Source organism: Phyllobates terribilis, unplaced genomic scaffold, assembly GCF_046119375.1.
Source record: "Phyllobates terribilis strain yellow unplaced genomic scaffold, ASM4611937v1 Scaffold_1__5_contigs__length_1240528914, whole genome shotgun sequence".
Lineage (NCBI taxonomy): Eukaryota > Metazoa > Chordata > Amphibia > Anura > Dendrobatidae > Phyllobates > Phyllobates terribilis.
The window spans coordinates 1,229,374,082-1,229,394,659 of record NW_027362761.1 but is presented as its reverse complement, the minus strand read 5'-3'; the positions used below and the strand labels follow the sequence as shown (position 1 = coordinate 1,229,394,659).

The following is a 20,578-nucleotide window of genomic DNA, read 5'->3' as shown; positions in this document are numbered from 1 at the left end:
TAGGGTCCTAGAATGAGGGATGAAAAGACAGAACAAGACATGAAGGGACAAGGTCCATGAAGAGACACAATGAGAGGTGAGGAGGTAGGGTCCTAGAATGAGGGATGAATAGACAGAACAAGAGATGAAGGGACAAAGTCCATGAAGTGACACAATAAGGGGTGTGGAGGTAGGGTCCTAGAATGAGGGATGAATAGACAGAACAAGACATGAAGGGGCAAGGTCCATGAAGAGATACAATGAGAGGCGAGGAAGATGGGTCCTAGAATGAGGGATGAATAGACAGAACAAGACATGAAGGGACAAGGTCCATGAAGAGACACAAAGAGAGGTGAGGAGGTAGGGTCCTAGAATGAGGGATGAATAGACAGAACAAGAGATGAAGGGACAAGGTCCATGAAGAGACACAATGAGAGGTGAGGAGTTAGGGTCCTAGAATGAGGGATGAATAGACAGAACAAGACATGAAGGGACAAGGTCCATGAAGAGACACAAGGAGAGGTGAGGAGGTAGGGTCCTAGAATGAGGGATGAATAGACAGAACAAGACATGAAGGGACAAGGTCCATGAAGAGACACAAGGAGAGGTGATGAGGTAGGGTCCTAGAATGAGGGATGAATAGACAGAACAAGAGATGAAAGGACAAGGTCCATGAAGAGACACAATGAGAGGTGAGGAGGTAGGGTCCTAGAATGAGGGATGAATAGACAGAACAAGACATGAAGGGACAAGGTCCATGAAGAGACACAATGAGAGTTGAGGAGGTAGGGTCCTAGAATGAGGGATGAATAGACAGAACAAGACATGAAGGGGCAAGGTCCATGAAGAGACACAATGAGAGGCGAGGAAGATGGGTCCTAGAATGAGGGATGAATATACAGAACAAGAGATGAAGGGACAAGGTCCATGAAGAGACACAAGGAGAGGTGAGGAAGTAGGGTCCTAGAATGAAGGATGAATAGACAGAACAAGAGATGAAGGGACAAGGTCCATGAAGAGACACAATGAGAGGGGAAAGGCCATGGTCCTAGAACGAGGGATTAGGAGACAAAAAGATAGATGAGGACCACGGCTGGCTCCAGGTTTTCATGGGCCCCGGGTGAAAGAGTCTCAGAGGCCCCTTTAACACATACCACAATTCATTATGTACAGATACCGCAGAGAAATATATATATATATAGTACAAGGCCAAAGATTTCACTTCTTACATATTACATGAGCGATATCTATAGTAAATTCTACATCTCAGAAACCTAAGAATCCTCAAAGCGCACAGTGCAGACCAGACAGTATAGTCCTCCATACAGTATAATGGCCCCACATAGTCCTGTATACAGTAAAATGGCCCCACATAGTCCTCCATACAGTATTATAATGCTTCATACAGAATAATGGACCCATATAATGCTCCATACAGAATAATAGACCCCATAAAATGCTCCACACAGAATAATGAGCCCCATATATTGCTCCATACAGAATAATGGATCCCATATAATGCTCCATGCAGAATACTGCCCCCATATAATGCTCCATACAGAATAATGGGCCAGCTATAATGCTCCATGCAGAATACTGCCCCCATATAATGCTCCATACAGAATAATGGACACCATATAATGCTCCATACAGAATAATGGGCCTCATATAATGCTCCATACAATATAATGAGCCCCACATAGTCCTCCATACAGTATAATGAGCCCCATATAATGCTCCATACAGAATACTGGCCCCATATAATGCCCCATACAGAACACTGGCCCCATATAATGCTCCATACAGTATAATGAGCCCCATATAATGCTCCATAAAGTATAATGAGCCCCATATAATGCTCAATACAGTATAATGAGCCCCATATAATGCTCCATACAGAATACTGGCCGTATATAATGCTCCATACAGAATACTGGCCCCATATTATGCTCCATACAGAATAATGGGCCTCATATAATGCTCCATACAGTATAATGAGCCCCATATAATGCTTCATACAGAATAATGAGCCCCATATAATGCTCCATACAGAATAATGGACCCCATATAATGCTCCATACAGAATAATGGACTCCATATAATGCTCCATACAGAATAATGAACTCCATATAATGCTCCATACAAAATAATGGGCCCCATATAATGCTCCATACAAAATAATGGGCCCCATATAATGCTCCAAACAGAATAATGGGCCCCATATAATGTTACATACAGAATATTGGGCCCCATATAATGCTCCATACAGAATAATGGACCCCATATAACGCTCCATGTAGAATACTGGCCCCCATATAATGTTCCATACAGTATACTGGTCCCCATATAACGCTCCATGCTGTGTGGGCCCCATATAAATGCTCAATGATGTATGGGCCCCATATATTGCTCAATGCCTCCATACATAAAAAAATAAAACACCTCTACTCGCTGCCGCTGATCAGCTCCGGACTCCTCAGCGTCGCCGTCTTCCCACTCTCTGCGCTGTTACTGCTCAGTAGAGGGTGCGGTGGAAAGACGTCATCGCGCCCTCTGACCTGAGACATCACAGTCAGGAGACGCGGAATAGACAGGGCCTGCAGAATAACGGGGAGAGGTAAGTATTATGCCGGGGCCCTGAGCAAGTGGGGGGGGGCACACTCACAGGAACTAGGCCTGGACTCTTACCGCTCACGGGCCCCATAGTGATCCGGTGTCCTAGTCGGCGAGTGGGCCTCCCCACTGCCTGCTCAGGGCCCCGGCACTTGCCTGGGTGCACTGGGTGCTGACGCCGGCCCTGATGAGGACACATGGTACTAGGCAGAATGAGGGATGAAGAGACAGAATGAGAGGTGGGGGGGCATGGTAGTAGAGATAGGGGAGACAGAACAAGAGGTGAGGGGCATGGCCCTAGAACAAGGGATGAAGAGACAAAAAGATAGGTGAGGGAGCAAGGTATTAGTACGAGGAGTGAAAAGACAGAGGGGCATGAAGAGACAGAATGAGAGGTGAGGGGCATGAAGAGACAGAATGAGAGGTGAGGGGCATGAAGAGACAGAATGAGAGGTGAGGGGCATGAAGAGACAGAATGAGAAGAAAAGAGGTATTGTCCTAAAATGAGAGATGAAGAGACAGAGTGAAAGGTGAAGGGCAATGGTCCTAGAATGAGCAATAGCGACAGAACAAGAGGTGAGGGGGTTTGTGCATGAACAGACAGAATGAGAGGTGAGGGGCATGGTCCTAGAATGAGGGGTGAAGAGATAGGATGAGAGATGAGGGGGTGACGCGCCCCCTGGGCCGTCGGGTACCCGGGGCTGGCGGATGCTGGGGAATGTCACAGTGGCAGTGACCCGATCCGTGACCCAGGGCGGTGAATAAAATGGGTTATGGATAGGGGATTTATAGTGTTTTTATAGAGTTTGTGACGCCACCTGTGGGATGCGGCTAAAGGGAGCAGGTCCTCTGGAGCTGATGTTACTGCAGCAGGGATGGTGTGGCTCTCCACAGGAAGAGCTAGCTCCAGGGCAGTGTGGATATTGCAGGTTGTGCTGGGCGTTGTAGTGCAGGGGTTAATGGCGCAGCAAGAAACACAGAGACAAGGAAGTGCAGTCCCAGGGTCATTACTGGTGCTGATTAGACAAGCCGGGACTAGGGTACTGGCTAGAAGTGGAAGTCCGGGCAGCCTGGAAGTAAAGAATCCTCCTTGCCAGGTGAAGTTGGAGGCCTTCCCTTTCCACTAAACTCTTTGGCCCTGCTGCTTGTAGCTGTGCAGTAGCCCTCGTCCCTGAGTGCAACGTTTCTGTGCTCACCCGAATGGCAGGCAGCTCGGGCCTTGCTGGTGCGTCACTCCCAAAGTGGCGGTGCTGGACCCTGCAGTGCTGCTGAGCCTCCGGGTGTCTGATGGGGCCAGGAGACCTGCAATCTCCTGCCCTCTGGTCTCTGCTGCTGGGCCTTTCGGTGCCCCACAGTCTCGGACTCCGGTGTCCGGTTCTTCTGTGCTGGTGCTTCTTCTGGGGTGAGCTGCTGCGCAGCTCCAGTCCCCAGCAACTCTCTTCTCGACGTCCTCGCTTCAACTCCTCACACTAAGACTAACTAACCCCGCCCCCAGATCCCAGTTGCCAAGGGGAGGAACTCCCCTTGCTGGTCTGGAGCCAGGAAAGTGTTGCATGTTTAGTGTACCTGACTAGGGGACCCCTGCTTGCTTCAAGGCATGGCATTACCTCTTGTGAGGGAGGCAATGTCACTGTGGCAACCGGACCCCTGGGGTGCCACATTCCCCCCTAGTTAACTTCAGTACTCCTGGACTGAGGATACTTTTCAAAATTAACAAATAACAATTACAGTTCACATTAGAAGATTATGAATATAACATTTCTTGAACGTTACTGGTTATCAAAACATTATAAAACACTGTTAATAACATTCTTCTTTAGTCAGGTGCAATTTTGAGCAGCATGAGGGACCCGTCTGAAAACCCTCAACGTAGGCCCTGGGCGTGGCTGCAGGGCATAGATGATCCAGGTGTTGGACCACGTCTTCGGCCAAGCCAAACAGGTTTTTGTTCTGAGGTCATTTTGTGTAATCATAAAACCAATAGGGGACACTGTAATAAGTGCAACTATTTACAATGGAAAGTTCTTCGGTTATTCACCGTCGATAACCTACAAGTCTTTATACCCTTACCGGGTAACTAAATGCACACATGACCAACTTTTGCAATTCACTTTGAAAACACAACTTTTCTGCTTTACCCTTACGGTAACTATCTACAGCATACAATTTAGTTCTCTTATACTTTAATTCTTTACATTTTAGTTTCTCCAACGGGCAGGGAGCTGACCTTTTGTACTCCTGGTCGATCTACGTAGTACATTGGTAGTCACTGCTCTACCCTGGTCCCTTGTGTCTACCCCTGGTGTGGTGGGTTCAGTGTGAACTACTCTACGGGTAGTCTGAGGTAACACTGGTAGGCTGGGTAACCTCCTGCGAATTCTTTGACTCACCATGGGTACGACAGGTTCACTGCTAGCAGAGGGTAGATTCTCCTGGTCTGCTGATGATGAAACCTCTGTCTCTGGGGCCGACTGGTCTTCCAGCTGTTCTGGGACTTCTGCAGCTTTCGGTGAGGCCGCTTAGAGAAAGGTAAGGACCGGTACTACAATTGCATTGTTCACCTGCGTCCAAGACCGGGGAAATTCTCCGAGTACTGTTTGGACCACTTCCTCCACCCCTTCTGTGGGTTGAGGGTTGTCTTGATCTTCTTCCGTGTGTTTCAATTGTTCAGGACATATCTTCAAGTGATCTCTTGCCGCTGAAGTTTCCCCTCCATCTTTGCTGATGTGGCACACTTTGGTGTTGTCGTAATTCGAGGGTAGGACGGTGTATGGCTCCACCTCCCACCGGTCATCTAATTTATGGACTCGTCTCTTCCTCTTGAGTACCTGTTCTCCAGGTGACAAGGGAACGGCAGGTGCGCGCTGATTGTAAGTTTCTCTTGCTTCTGTCTCGCCTGGGACAAACTTCTTTCAACACACTCTTGCACCTTGCGGTATTGTTGCTGCCGCTCGGTATCCCAATCAGCTTCTGGTGAAGTTGTCTCTGGTGTTAGGACTCCCATGTCCAAGTCAATGGGTAGCTTACTAGGTCTTGCTCTCATCAGCTAAGCGGGTGTACAGTTGGTGGAGTGCACTGGGATGTGGTTATACAGGTCCACTAAATCTGGTAACTTCTCTGGCCACAAGCTACGTTCTTCAAGGGGCAATGTCTTCAACAGGTCTATCACCACCTGGTTCATCTTTTCACACAACCCGTTGGTCTGGGGATGATACGTCATTGTCCTGATTTTCTTGCAGCCGTACAAGTTACAGAATTCCTGGAACACCTCTGCTTCAAAGGCTGGACCTTGGTCGGTAAGCACTTGTTCAGGGTAACCGTGCGTGCGACAAAAGTGCAGTTGGAACGCTTTGGCTGCCGTCTGAGCAGTCTGGTCTTTTACGGGCGCTACTGCCAGGAACGGGGAGTAGTGGTCTACTTTGGTTAGAGCGTACACATAGCCTGACCTGCTTGGGGCTAGCTTCACGTGGTCCAAGGCTACCAGTTCAAGTGGCTGTTTGGTGATGATGGGCTGCAGGGGAGCCCTCAGGCTGCCATGGTCTTTTCGTCTCAGGTTGCATGGACCACATTCTCGACACCATCTCTCGATTGCTTTCCTCGTGCCAGCCCAGTAGAATTGCTCACGTAGCAGGACTTCCAACTTATTCCACCCGAAGTGTCCTGCTCCATCGTGGTGCGCTTCTAAGACCATGGACGCATCCTGCCTCTGGACTACCACCTGCCAGACCAGTTCATGTGTCTGGGAGTTGATGCTTCTTTGACAAAGCTTTCCTTCGTAGATGAACAGCTTGCCTTTCTCCTTCCACAACTGTTGGGGCTCCTGTGGAGCATCTGGATGAGGGTACGAGTCAGCTTGCATCAGCAACTCCTTGACTAGGCGGACAGCCGGGTCGCTATCCTGCGTTTCTGCCCACTCCATGGTGGGGCAATGGGTTGAACGTGGCCTCTCTGTTGACGGAGCGCTTGTCCCTTACACAGTGGGAGCACTGGGTCACCCCATGACGATGGAAAGCGGGTATCTCTATCTCTTCCAGCTCTTCCAGGTCTTCTCCCCCATCAGGTAAGTTGGGCATCCTGGACAGCGCATCAGCATTTGCATTTTTATGCCCCGTCCGATACTTGATGGTGAACTCGTAGTTAGACAGTCGGGCCATCCATCGTTGCTCTAGGGCACCAAGCTTCGCAGTCTCCAGGTGCGTCAGCGGGTTATTGTCTGTCAAGACTGTAAATTTGGAGGAGGCGATATAGTGCTTGAAGCGCTCTGTTACAGCCCAGACTATGGCGAGAAACTCCAACTTGAAGGAACTGTAGTTGTCTGGGATCCTTTCCGTGGGCCGGAGCTTCCTGCTGGCGTAGGTAATCACTCTCTCTCTGCCTTGCTGTACCTGGGACAGCACCGCTCCCAATCCCACGTTGCTGGCATCTGTATGGAGTATAAAGGGTTGGCCATAGTCGGGGTAGGCCAGGACTTCATCTCCGGTCAGAGCCATCTTCAATCGGGTGAAGGATTCGTCTTCTGGTTTACCCCATTTGAACGGAGGTTTCTGGTTCTTGGCCTTCTTGGACTGGCCTACCAGGAGGTCCTGCATGGGTGCTGCTATCTTGGTGAAACCCTTGATAAATCTCCTGTAGTAGCCTACCAGCCCGAGGAACTGCCGCACTTCCTTGATAGTGGAGGGGCTTGGCCAGTCCTTGATTACCGTGACTTTTTCAGGGTATGGCGCTACACCTTCGGCGCTTACCACATGATCTAGGTATCGCACCTTGGGCTTCAACAGGTGGCATTTTGAGGGCTTTACCTTCAGGCCAAAACCAGATAGGGCTTCAAACACCTCGGCCAGGTGCTCCAGGTGGTCTTCATATGTTTTTGAGTAGACAATTACGTCGTCCAGGTACAGCAGGACAGTTTCGAAGTTCTTATGTCCTAGGCAGCACTCCATTAACCGCTGGAAGGTTCCTGGGGCGTTGCAGAGCCCGAATGGCATGCAGTTGAACTCGCTGATGCCCATTGGTGTTGTAAACGTGGTCTTTTCTTTGTCCGCCTCTGCCACAGGAACCTGCCAATTCCCACTGGTGAGATCCAAAGAGGAGAAATAATTAGCTGATCTTAATACAGCTAGTGACTCCTCAATTCTGGGTAATGGGTAGGCATCCTTATGTGTAATGTGGTTAATCTGCCTGTAGTCAACACACATCCTCATTGTACCATCCTTCTTTCTCACGAGAACTAATGGAGCTGCCCAGGGGCTACAACTATCTCTGATCACCCCAGCCTCCTTCATCTCCCGTAACATTCCTTTGGCACATTGATAGTGAGCTGGAGGTACAGGCTGGTACCTCTCTTTAATGGGTGGATGATCTCCCGTGGGGATATGATGTTGGACCCCTTTTACCTGCCCAAAGTCTAGTGGGTGTTTGCTGAAGATCCGCTCATACTCTTGGACCACCCGGTATACTCCATGCTTTTGGTGCAAAGGGGTGGAGTCAGTGCCCACTTGTAGCTTCTGACACCAATCCTCCATCTGCCCCTTGGAGCCATTATCCTCCGCCGGTTTGGATGGAGGCAAGGGTTCCACTGTCTTTATTGAGTTGTTACTGACAGTAAATAACTTAGCAAGGGTAGCATACCGGGGTAAATGGACCTCTTTCTCCCCACAATTCAGGATGCGAATTGGCACTCTCCCCTTGTGGACATCGACTACCGCCCTGGCTGTCAAGATGGTGGGCCTACTGTCAGAGTATACGGGTTCTACCAGGGCCTGATAATCTTGACCCCTGAGGCCAATTGCTGCTCGACACCATATCAACAGTTCACTCCTAGGGGGCATTGCAATGGGGAATGGATCACTCATCCTGACACTGCCAATTTCCCCACCAGACAGCTCTAATTTCTTTCTGTAGAACCCGCTGCTGAATGGAACTGGCGGTCTCCTCAACCTGTTGCAACAAAACAATAATTTCTCCAAGACAATTTTCTATCACATTAGTGCCTAAGGTTATCATGGGATGACTTTCTCGGCGATCAATATCAACAATAATCATTCCTTGTGATAGCAATTCTACTTTGCCAACCTTTATGGTCACCTCTTTATACCCCACCTGAGGAAAGAGCTGACCATTGCTGGCATAGATGTTAAGATGTTCATCTGGATGGCGGGTAATGTCTGAATCAGTCCAGTACTGTTTATAAAGGACCGACTGTCCAGCAACGCATTCATTGGGATGCCATCAAGTACGATGGGTAGGACCGGCCGTCCTCCCACGTACTTGTCTCGCCAGCTTTGTGGGCCTGGTCGGCTTACTCCTGGGGCTTGGCCCTCTGCCCCAGGTGTTGCCCGTTTAAATTGCAGAATATTGTGTAGTGTCCTGCCTTTTGACAGCGGCAGCAGATGGGTTGTCCGTCCTGGTCGTAGCGATCGCTGTTCCTCCCTCTGATCGGTGGAATTCTTCTCTGTCGTCGCCACGGGAAGTCATCTGGACTGGAAGCCAGCTGGGTCTTCTCCTTTGGAGACACTTGCATGGCCTAAATGGTTTTTGCTAACGCGGCCACGCTTTTGGTCAGCTCCAGGACCTGAAGGTGCAGGTCTGCAGACAGGTCATTGTCTAAAGTCTGCGCGTCAGCCCCCACAGGTTCTGGGGAAAAGGATGCCACCTCCTGGTGGTACGTGATAGCTGGACGCCGGAGGGATGCAGTGCCGCCTGGTGTTGATTCCCGCAGCACCCGGATGGCTCTGTCTTTAAATTGAGCAAAGTCCAGATCAGGGTTTTGCAGAGCCATAATGCGCAGCTGAGTCCGGTGGGCGTTAGACAGGAGCCCCTCAATAAACTGCTCAGTTAGCAATCTGTCCTCTTCATGCACACTGTCTGGGTCTACCAGTTTGATGGCCCGCAGCACCTCCTGCAGGTTTAGAGCATAGTCCTGTACACTATCCTGCACACTTTGTTTGCTCCCGTAAAACTTCATTTTAATTTCTGCTGCGGTGCGGGTGTCAAAGGTATCCTTCAACGGGGCCAGTATTTCTTTTACAGTGCCATTGTCCCTGCACGGCCAGGACTTCATCCCTTTCTGGGCTGCACCGATTAGCTGGCCTATGAGGATGCTGACTTTTTGCTCCTCAGACAGGGGGTATACTTTAAATAAGCTGTGCAGTCTTTCCTCAAAGTCATTCAGGGTGTGCGACTCCCCTGAGTACTGGGGCAGCCATGCCGCCCCCGGTATATATGGCATTGAGAACGCCATTACAGTGGCAGCAGCCGCGCCTGCGTCTGAACCCTCCTCCATGTTGGGCATCTTCCTCCCCCTAGTGAACCTCAGCCAGGTCCTGGGTGTCTGCTGACGTACCAGTATGCTGTTCTGCAGGCGGAAGGATCTCTTACCTGGCGGTTCCGGATCGGGGTTTCTTTCTTCCCCTCGGCGGGCGGCAAACCACGTGATCACACCGTTCAATAAAGTCTATGGCACACAGGACCCGGTTATAAGGGGTTCCTGAATCCTGTTCGTGACGCCAAGTTGACGCGCCCCCTGGGCCGTGGGGTACCCAGTGCCGGGCCGGCGGATGCTGGGGGATGTCACAGTGGCGGTGACCCAGTCCGTGACCCAGGGCGGTCAATAAAAGGGGTTATGGATAGGGGATTTATAGTGTTTTTATAGAGTTTGTGACGCCACCTGTGGAATGTGGCTAAAGGGAGCCGCCGCTGCGGAGCAGGTCCTCTGGAGCTGATGTTACTGCAGCAGGGATGGTGTGGCTCTCCACAGGAAGAGCTAGCTCCAGGGCAGTGTAGATATTGCAGGTTGTGCTGGGCGTTGTAGTGCAGGGGTTGATGGCGCAGCAAGAAACACAGAGACAAGGAAGTGCAGTCCCAGGGTCTTTACTGGTGCTGATTAGACAAGCCGGGACTAGGGTACTGGCTAGAAGTGGAAGTCCGGGCAGCCTGGAAGCAAGTAAAGAATCCTCCTTGCCAGGTGAAGTTGGAGGCCTTCCCTTTCCACTAAACTCTTTGGCCCTGCTGCTTGTAGCTGTGCGGTGGCCCTCGTCCCTGAGTGCAACGTTTCTGTTCTCACCCGTATGGCAGGCAGCTCGGGCTTTGCTGGTGCGTCACTCCCAAAGTGGCGGTGCTGGACCCTGCGGTGCTGCTGAGCCTCCGGCCGTCTGATGGGGCCAGGAGACCTGCAGTCTCCTGCCCTCCGGTCTCTACTGCTGGGCCTTCGGTGCCCCACAGTCTCGGACTCCGGTGTCCGGTTCTTCTGTGCTGGTTCTTCTGGGGTGAGCTGCTGCGCAGCTCCAGTCCCCAGCTCCTCTCTTCTCGACGTCCTCGCTTCAACTTCTCACACTAAGACTAACTAACCCCGTCCCCAGATCCCAGTTGCCAAGGGGAGGAACTCCCCTTGCTGGTCTGGAGCCAGGAAAGTGTTGCATGTTTAGTATACCTGACTAGGGGACCCCTGCTTGCTTCCAGGCATGGCATCACCTCTTGTGAGGGAGGCAATGCCACTGTGGCAACCGGACCCCTGGGGTGCCACAGGGGCATGGCCTGTGAAGAAACAGAACGAGAGTTGAGAGGGAATGGTCTTAGACTGAGCGATAGAGACAGAACAAGAGGTGAGGGGGTTTCTGCATGAAGAGACAGAATGAGAGGTGAGGGGCATGGTCCTAGAACGAGATGTGAAGAGTTTGAAAGAAGTCGGGGGCTTGGCCCTATTAAGAGAGGTGAGGGGGTAGGTTCCTAGAAAAAGAGGTGGGAGACAAAACAAGAGGCGGGAAGGTATGATCCTAAGAAGAACGAAGGGTAAGTGGACATGGTCCTAGGCAGAATGATGGGTGAAGAGGTAGAATGAGAGATGAGGGGGCATGGCCTGTGAAGAAACAGAACGAGAGGTGAGAGGGAATGGTCTTAGACTGAGCGATAGAGACAGAACAAGAGGTGAGGGGGTTTCTACAGTAAATGAAGAGATAGAATGAGAGGTGAGGGGCATGGTCCTAGAATGAGGGGTGGAGATACAGAGAGGTGGGTGGTTTGATCCTAGAACGAGGGGTGAAGTTACAAAACAAGGGGTGAGGAGGTATGGTCATAGAAAGAAAAAAGAGTAAATAGTTATGTTTTTAGACAGAATGAGGGATGAAGTGACTGAATGAGTGGTGAGGAGGTATGGTCTTAGAACAAGGAAAAGGAGATATGGTCCTAGAACGGGGAGTGATGAGACAAAAAGAAAGATGAGGGGGCATGGTTTTAGACAGATTGAGGGGTGAAGAGACAGAATAAAAGATAAGGGGGCATGGTCCTAGGAGTGGGGTAGACAGAACAAGAGATGAGGGGGCATGAACCTAGAACAAGGGGAAAAAGACAGAATGAAAGATGTGGCACATGGTCCAAGAGCAAGGAAATGAAGAGATGGAATGAAAGGTGAAAGTGCATGGGCCTAGAATGAGGCATGAAGAGACAGAAGGAGAGGTGAGGGGGCATAGTCTGCAAAAATACAGAATGAGAGGTGAGGGGCATGGTCCTAGAATGAGAGGTGAAGAGTTTGAAAGAAGTCGGGGGCTTGGCCCTATTAAGAGAGGTGAGGGGGTAGGTTCCTAGAACGAGAGGTGAGGAGACAAAACAAGAGGTGGGAAGGTATGATCCGAAGAAGAACAAAGGGTAATTAGACATGTTCCTAGGCAGAATGATGGGTGACGAGACAGAATGAGCGGTGAGGGGCATAGTCCTAGAGCAAGAGGTTAAAAGAAGAAAATAGAGGTGAGTGAGCATGGTCCTAGAACTAGGAATGAAGAGATAGAATGAATGACGAGGGTTCATAGACCAGAGAGAGGTGGTGGGCTGGCTGTGGAAAGATGGATGAGGCGGTATGGTCCTAAAATGAGGAGTGAGAAGACAGAATAATGAGTGAGTGGGTATGTACCTAGAATGAGGGGTGAGAAGGAAAGAGAATGGCTGAGAAGGTAAGAAAAATGGATAAGAAGATATGGTCCTGGAATGATGAGATAGGAGAAAGAACGAGAGGTGACAAGGCATGGTCCTAGTTAGAGGGTTGAGGAGACAGAACAATAGGGGAAGGGGCATTGTTCTAGAATGAGTGTAACATGCTGCGGGGCGGTAGCCTTGGGCGAGGTACTCATCTTCCACGCCCCGGCACGCTACATGAAAATGGGGGTCCTGGTTGGATATATGGGCTTCGTTTATTGAGGCGCTATGCCCTTGCAGACCGCATGATACCAGTGAATTCGGCTGGCCAGGACCCGATGTTATAGAGTTCAATTAAGGAGGTCACCATTCAAAATAAACAGTCATTTACTGAACAATAATGTATGGAGAAGTATGTACAATGGATAGTGGGTGAAAAACTTTGTGGACGTTTCTCTTAAAACATATAACATTTTTATACACATTCTTGAGCTTGCTCCTCTCTCTCTATCCAATAGCCTCTCTCTCTAGCTTCACCACTACCCAGCACAACACTTCGGGAGCTTCCCTAGTCTCCAACAGCAGCACCACTAACCAGTAAGCAAGAGCAATATACTTCAATTACGGTTCCGCGTCCTTTTCCCAAAAGGGGTGCTACTTGTGCCACTATGGCAATTACTTTACTTTTCTGCTTGCCGACGGCTTGGACGTACCACACGGGGCATTGTCTATTCATACAGCTTTCCTTCTCAGCGCTGCTCAATCACTTGACTGTCAGATATCTCCGTACTGTCCCGTTAGGCTTCCTGCCCCAGACCTCATTTCCGGAGAATCAAACACTCCTTCTAAGGCCACGGCGCCACGATCAGTATTTTTTTCTCAGCAGTGGGAGCCAAAACCAGGTGAGGAACTTTTAGAGAAAAGGTATAATAGAAACAAGACACCAATTCTGCATTTATCACCTACTCATGGTTTTGGACCCCCACTCCTGAGAAAAAATACTGACTGAATACTGACCAAATACTGATAGTGGGGCAATGTCCTGAGACTTTTCCTTGTCTCTACTCTGGATCACGCTATCTATTGCCTCGGTCTCAGTTCACTTTAGGGACACCCAATTCATGTGGCTCTGCTGATTAAACAGACCAAAGGTCTGCTCTAGCTGCAAGCTAGGCCCTATCTACTATTCTACCTGGAAACTCTACTGTGCCCACGCTAAGCTCCTCCCCCTGGGTTAGTTCCAGCTATTAACCCTATAGGCTACCAACTGCTGGCAGAACACAACATATCAATAACAATACAGCTTATCAAATGTCATACTGCATTGCAACAATATACAGTGCTGGCCAAAAGTATTGGCACCCCTGCAATTCTGTCAGATAATACTCAGTTTCTTCCTGAAAATGATTGCAATCACAAATTCTTTGGTATTATTCTCTTCATTTAATTTGCTTGCAAGGAAAAAACACAAAAGAGAATGAAGCAAAAATCAAATCATTTCACACAAAACTCCAAAAATGGGCCGGACAAAAGTATTGGCACCCTCAGCCTAATACTTGGTTACACAACCTTTAGCCAAAATAAGTGCGAACAACCGCTTTCGGTAACCATCAATGAGTTTCTTACAATGCTCTGCTGGAATTGTAGACCATTCTTCTTTGGCAAACTGCTCCAGGTCCCTGATATTTGAAGGGTGCCTTCTCCAAACTGCCATTTTGAGATCTCTCCACAGGTGTTCTATGGGATTCAGGTCTGGACTCATTGCTGGCCACCTTAGAAGTCTCCAGTGCTTTCTCTCAAACCATTTTATAGTGCTTTTGGAAGTGTGTTTTGGGTCATTGTCCTGCTGGAAGACCCATGACCTCTGAGGGAGACCCAGCTTTCTCACACTGGGCCCTACATTATGCTGCAAAATTTGTTGGTAGTCTTCAGACTTCATAATGCCATGCACACGGTCAAGCAGTCCAGTGCCAGAGGTAGAAAAGCAACCCCAAAACATCAGGGAACCTCCGCCATGTTTGACTGTAGGGACTGTGTTCTTTTCTTTGAATGCCTCTTTTTTTTCCTGTACACTCTATGTTGATGCTTTTTCCCATCTACTTTTGTCTCATCTGACCAGAGAACATTCTTCCAAAACGTTTTAGGCTTTCTCAGGTAAGTTTTGGCAAACTCCAGCCTGGCTTTTTTAAGTCTCGGGGTAAGAAGTGGGCTCTTCCTGGGTATCCTACCATCCAGTCCCTTTTCATTCACATGCCGACGGATAGTACGGGTTGACACTGTTGTACCCTCGGACTGCAGGGCAGCTTGAACTTGTTTGGATGTTAGTCGAGGTTCTTTATCCACCATCCGCACAATCTTGCGTTGAAATCTCTCGTCAATTTTTCTTTTCCGTCCACATCTAGGGAGGTTAGCCACAGTGCCATGGGCTTTAAACTTCTTGATGACACTGCGCACGAAAGACACAGGAACATTCAGGTCTTTGGAGATGGACTTGTAGCCTTGAGATTGTTCATGCTTCCTCACAATTTGGTTTCTCAAGTCCTCAGACAGTTCTTTGGTCTTCTTTCTTTTCTCCATGCTCAATGTGGTACACACAAGGACACAGGACAGAGGTTGAGTCAACTTTAATCCATGTTAACTGGCTGCAAGTGTGATTTAGTTATTGCCAACACCTGTTAGGTGCCACAGGTAAGTTACAGGTGCTGTTAATTACACAAATTAGAGAAGCATCACATGATTTTTCAAAGGGTGCCAATACTTTTGTCCACCCCCTTTTTTAAGTTTGGTGTGGAATTATATCCAATTTGGCTTTAGGACAATTCTTTTTGTGTATTTTTAATTGAAGACAAATTAAATGAAGATAATAAGACCAAAGAATTTGTGATTGCAACCATTTTCAGGAAGAAACTGAGTATTATCTGACAGAATTGCAGGGGTGCCAATACTTTTGGCCAGCACTGTATATGTCTTCAAGGGGGAACGAGGCAACGCCTCCACCTCCTTACATGAGCAAGGGGGCATTGTCTTAGACTGAGGAATGAAGATTCATAGTCCTATAAAGAGGGACGAGGAGACAGAGCTAGAAGGTATGTTCCTGGAATAAGTGGTGAGTAGACAGAACAAGGGGTGAAGAGCAAGAACAAGTAGCAAGGTGGGATGGTCCTAGAATGATGGGTGAAGACAGAGGTATATGTCCAAAGTAAGGGGTGGGGGACATGGTCCCACAAAAAGGAGCATGGGGTCACGGTGCCATAACAAAAGGTTGAGAAGGCTCAATTTATTAATAACACATCTTACCTGCTGAGATACATAGAGAAGATGTCATCAGGTATTAACCCTTCACTCCACATGTTGTCAAAAACTGGCATGGTTCCAGACACCGAGAGACTGGGGTATCCTAAACCCAAGATACCATCAAAGTGGGAATAGTAAAGGAAGATGGACTCCGTCTCGCTGAGGATTAGACCTTGCTTCCTGGTCACAATGCTCCCTACCTGGTACACAAAAGGACATCTATAACGATATATAATCCATAGACAGGTGTATGACCAAACCATGTGTGGTGGAACACCAGGTGCATGCCAATACAGGGTGTGCAATCCCAAAAGTTCAGTCATTTACACAACACCCCCCCACCTGGTACAATTAGAATGACATCTATACCAGTATCTCCTCTAGGAGGCTGTGAAGAGGAACATTCCGGCATGAAGTCCATGCTGACTCTCTAGAGCCCCCTGTGGGTGTTCACTCTTTAAAGGGAATCTGTCCTCCCTGGGAGATATCTGACCTCTACTATGGGCATACAGGTTATAGAAATGTAACTCTATACCTACCTGTATGGCCATAGTAGAGGTCTGATGGGAATCTGTCCCCCCTGGGAGATATCTGACCTCTACTATGGGCATACAGGTGATAGAAATGTAACTCTATACCTACCTGTATGGCCCATAGCAGAGGTCAGATATCTCCCAGGGGGGACAGATTCCCATCAGACCTCTACTATGGCCATACAGGTAAGAATAGAGTTACATTTCTATAACCTGTATGCCCATAGTAGAGGTCTGATATGTCCCAGGGGGGACAGATTCCCATCAGACCTCTACTATGGCCATACAGGTAGGTATAGATTTTCTTTTCTATAACCTGTATGGCCATAGAGTAGAGGTCGGATATCGCCCAGGGGTGACAGATTCCCTTTAAGCGTGGTCGTTTACGGCATAGTTGACACGAGTATTAGACCTGCTATGCTATAAATGCATCAAGGTGTTGCACAATAGTTAATGCCTTCGGCTGATCTTTAGATGTAACTTTTGTCTTGACTATTACTATGGGCACACAGGCTATAGACTGCTGAGGATGACTATCCCTGTATGAATCATATCAGATAAGCTATTACTATGGGCACACAGGTTATAGACTGCTGAGGACGGCGATCCCTGTATGAATCATATCAGATAAACTTACTATGGGCACACAGGCTATAGACTGCTGAGGACGATGATCCCTGTATGAATCATATCAGATAAGCTATTACTATGGGCACACAGGTTATAGACTGCTGAGGACGGCGATCCCTGTATGAATCATATCAGATAAGCTATTACTATGGGCACACAGGTTATAGACTGCTGAGGACGATGATCCCTGTATGAATCATATCAGATAAGCTATTACTATGGGTACACAGGTTATAGACTGCTGAGGACGGCGATCCCTGTATGAATCATATCAGATAAGCGATTACTATGGGCACACAGGTTATAGACTGCTGTAGCGCTGGCGTCCCTGCCCTCTGCTAGGCAGGGACGCTGCTCCCCTCACCGCTCTGCTCCGTGCCCGGCGTCCTCTCCCCGCTCTGCTGTCAGCGCGCGCTCCTTCCCGGCGTCCTCCTCCCGCTCTGCTCTCAGCGCGCGCTCCTTCCCGGCCCCTGTGCTTAGGGCGCGCGCGCGCGCGCTCCCCTCCTCTTAAAGGGGCCGCGCGCGCCGTCCTAAGGAGTCCCCGGCCAATGGCCGGAGGACTTCATCATATATAAGGCACCTCCTCCAAAATGGAGGTGCCCGAGCAATGTTGTTTGCACCTGTGTCTCACCTGTGCTTCAGCCCTCAGGTCCCGTTGCCAGTTACCTGCCAGTTACCTGCCAGTTACCTGCCAGTTTCCTGCCAGTTTCCTGCTAGTTACCTGCCTGATTCCTGCCTGAATACTTGTTACCTGCCTGCCTGCCTGAGGTCCGACGGTCTGCCTTACAACTCCGGTCAGTCTGTCTAAGGACCAACTTGTCCGCTCACCTGGGAGCGCACATCAGCTACCTGCCTGCTTGCCTGAGGTCCGACGGTCTGCCTTACAACTCCGGTCAGTCTGTCTTTGGACCAGCTTGCCCGCTCACCTGGGAGCGCTTCTCCGTTACCTGCTTGCTTGCCAGCCCGGAGGTCCCGTTGTCACGTGCGGTGACCACCAGCTATTCCAGAGACTCTTGCCCGCTCACCTGGGAGCGCTTCTCCGTTACCTACCTGCCTGCCAGCCCGGAGGTTCCGCCGTCACGTGCCGTGACCACCTGCTATTCCAGAGACTCTCGCTTGCTCACCTGGGAGCACACATCTACCATCTGCCTGCTAGCCTACCCGGAGGCTCCGCCATCACAGGTCGTACCTACCCCTTACCCAGAGACTGCCCTGATCACTTGCCGTAACTCCCTGTCCGTTCACCCAGAGACTGCCACCCGCTCCCTTACAAGGGCCGCCCCCTTGTATAGTAGCTCAGAGGTTCCGCCTCCCGGACCCGTTACAGTTTGCTCGGGCCATGGAACCCGGTGGCACCCAAGCTCCCTCGCTCTCGGACCTCTGTCTTGAACTGTCCCGTCAGAGGTCCCAACAGGAGGCCATCCTGGGTCACCTGCGGAATGTTAATACTCGCCTGAACACTCTGTCTGATCCACCAACAACCTCCGCCAGTGCCATATCTTGCAATCCGGCAGCTCCGCTGCCCACTAATACTATGGTATCCTACCCCGGACCCCGGCTCTCTGCACCTCCTCGCTTCGGAGGCGACCCCGTCCAGGCTCGGGGCTTCATAAATCAGTGCACCCTGCACTTTGAACTTTTGTCCCATCAGTTTAATTCCGACCGGGCCAAAATTGCCTTTATCATGTCCCATCTCACCGGGGAGGCCCTGGCCTGGCTAAATCCTCTATGGGAGAGAGGAGACCCCCTGGTGTCCAACTTGCCTGCTTTTCTCTCGGCTTTCCGGAAAGTCTTCGACGAACCCGGACGGAAGACCTCATCCGCATCCTCTCTGCTACGCCTCCGTCAGGAGGGTCTCACCGTGGGCCAATATGCCATACGGTTCCGCACCCTTGCCTCGGAGCTGGCCTGGGATAACGACGCTCTGGTATCCGTCTTCTGGGAGGGTCTGTCCGGTCGTATTAAAGATGAACTTGCTGGTCGGGACATTCCTACCTCTCTCGATGATCTAATAACCCTTGCCACCCGGATTGACCTACGGTTCCAGGAGCGTGCCAAAGAGGTCACCCGTGAGAGAAGGATTCCACGTTTAGCTCCTACTTTCCAGAGACCCGTCATTCCCTCCATCTCTCCCCAGGTACACTCTCCTGAGCCTATGCAGGTCGACCAGACCAAGATGGTCAAAACCCGTCAGGACTCACGCCGTGCCGAGGGGAGCTGCTTCTACTGTGGCAGTAAGGAGCACCGGATCCGTGCCTGCCCGGAGAGGTCGGGAAACGCCTGTGTCTAGGTTCGCTCAGAGAGGTCCACCTAGACAAGAATAAATCCTCTCCATCCCTGCTGTTGTCAGTTTCGATCATCTACGGGGAGAACCGTTATTTCGAACTAGCCCAACTTGACTCTGGAGCAGCCGGGAACCTTATTTCACAGTCCCTGGTTGAAAAATACCGCATCCCCACCAAACCTCTGGCTGTACCCTTGTCTGTCGCTGCCGTGGATGGGGGCCTCTTACCTCGCCCCATTCAACTCATCACCGAATCCATTACCCTGCAGGTGGGAATGCTGCATTCTGAAAGTATCTCCTTTCATGTTCTGCCTGGACTCTCTCACGCCCTCTTGCTAGGTCTGCCCTGGCTCCAGAGACATGCACCCGTGCTAGACTGGCAAACCGGAGAGGTCCTTCGCTGGGGACAAGACTGTCATAAAACCTGCCTGGTTCCCGTCCATCACGTCCGTCCCTCTCCTACCCCAGCTAATCTACCTGGACTTCCGATTCCTTATTGGTCTTATGCAGATGTCTTTAATAAAAAGGAGGCAGAGACATTACCACCACATAGACCATACGACTGTCCCATCGATCTGCTACCCGGTACTACTCCTTCCCGTGGGCGTATCTATCCTTTATCCGCTGCTGAAACCCGGTCAATGTCCGAATATATTGAGGAGAATCTGGCCAGAGGATTCATCCGGAAATCTACCTCCCCGGCGGGAGCAGGCTTCTTTTTCGTCAAAAAGAAGGACGGCTCTCTCCGTCCCTGTATAGACTATAGAGGCCTAAACCTGATCACAGTGAAGAATAAGTACCCCCTTCCGCTCATTCCAGAATTATTTGATCGCCTGAGGGGTGCTAGGATCTTCACCAAACTGGACCTTCGTGGGGCGTACAACCTGGTTCGTATTCGTCAGGGGGATGAATGGAAGACGGCATTCAACACCCGGGACGGCCACTATGAATACCTGGTAATGCCCTTTGGTCTCTGTAACGCTCCTGCCGTCTTTCAAGAGTTGGTCAATGACATCTTCCGGGACCTTCTCTACTCCTGCGTAGTGGTGTACCTGGACGACATCTTGGTCTTCTCTCCGGATCTCCAGACTCACCGGAGGGACGTTCGTCAGGTCCTGCTCAGGCTAAGGCAGAACCATCTCTACGCTAAATTTGAGAAGTGCCTCTTTGAGCAGACCTCGCTTCCGTTTCTGGGCTACATTATCTCTCAGACCGGCCTACAAATGGATCCTGAGAAACTGTCTGCCATCGAGAAATGGCCCCGACCGGAGGGGTTGAAGGCCATTCAGCGATTCCTGGGCTTCGCCAACTACTACCGCCTCTTCATACCACACTTCTCTTC

At 50.1% G+C, this 20,578-nt stretch overlaps 1 protein-coding gene across 1 annotated transcript in view; it reads right to left on the bottom strand.

Moving 5' to 3' along the window:
- LOC141164575 (pepsin A-like) overlaps positions 1 to 20,578 on the bottom strand; it is a 224,975-nt gene that overhangs the window by 131,015 nt on the left and 73,382 nt on the right. The window contains exon 5 of the mRNA XM_073649973.1: positions 15,793 to 15,989. Coding sequence (XP_073506074.1) covers positions 15,793 to 15,989 — 197 coding nt within the window. The remainder of the gene's footprint in view (positions 1 to 15,792; positions 15,990 to 20,578) is intronic.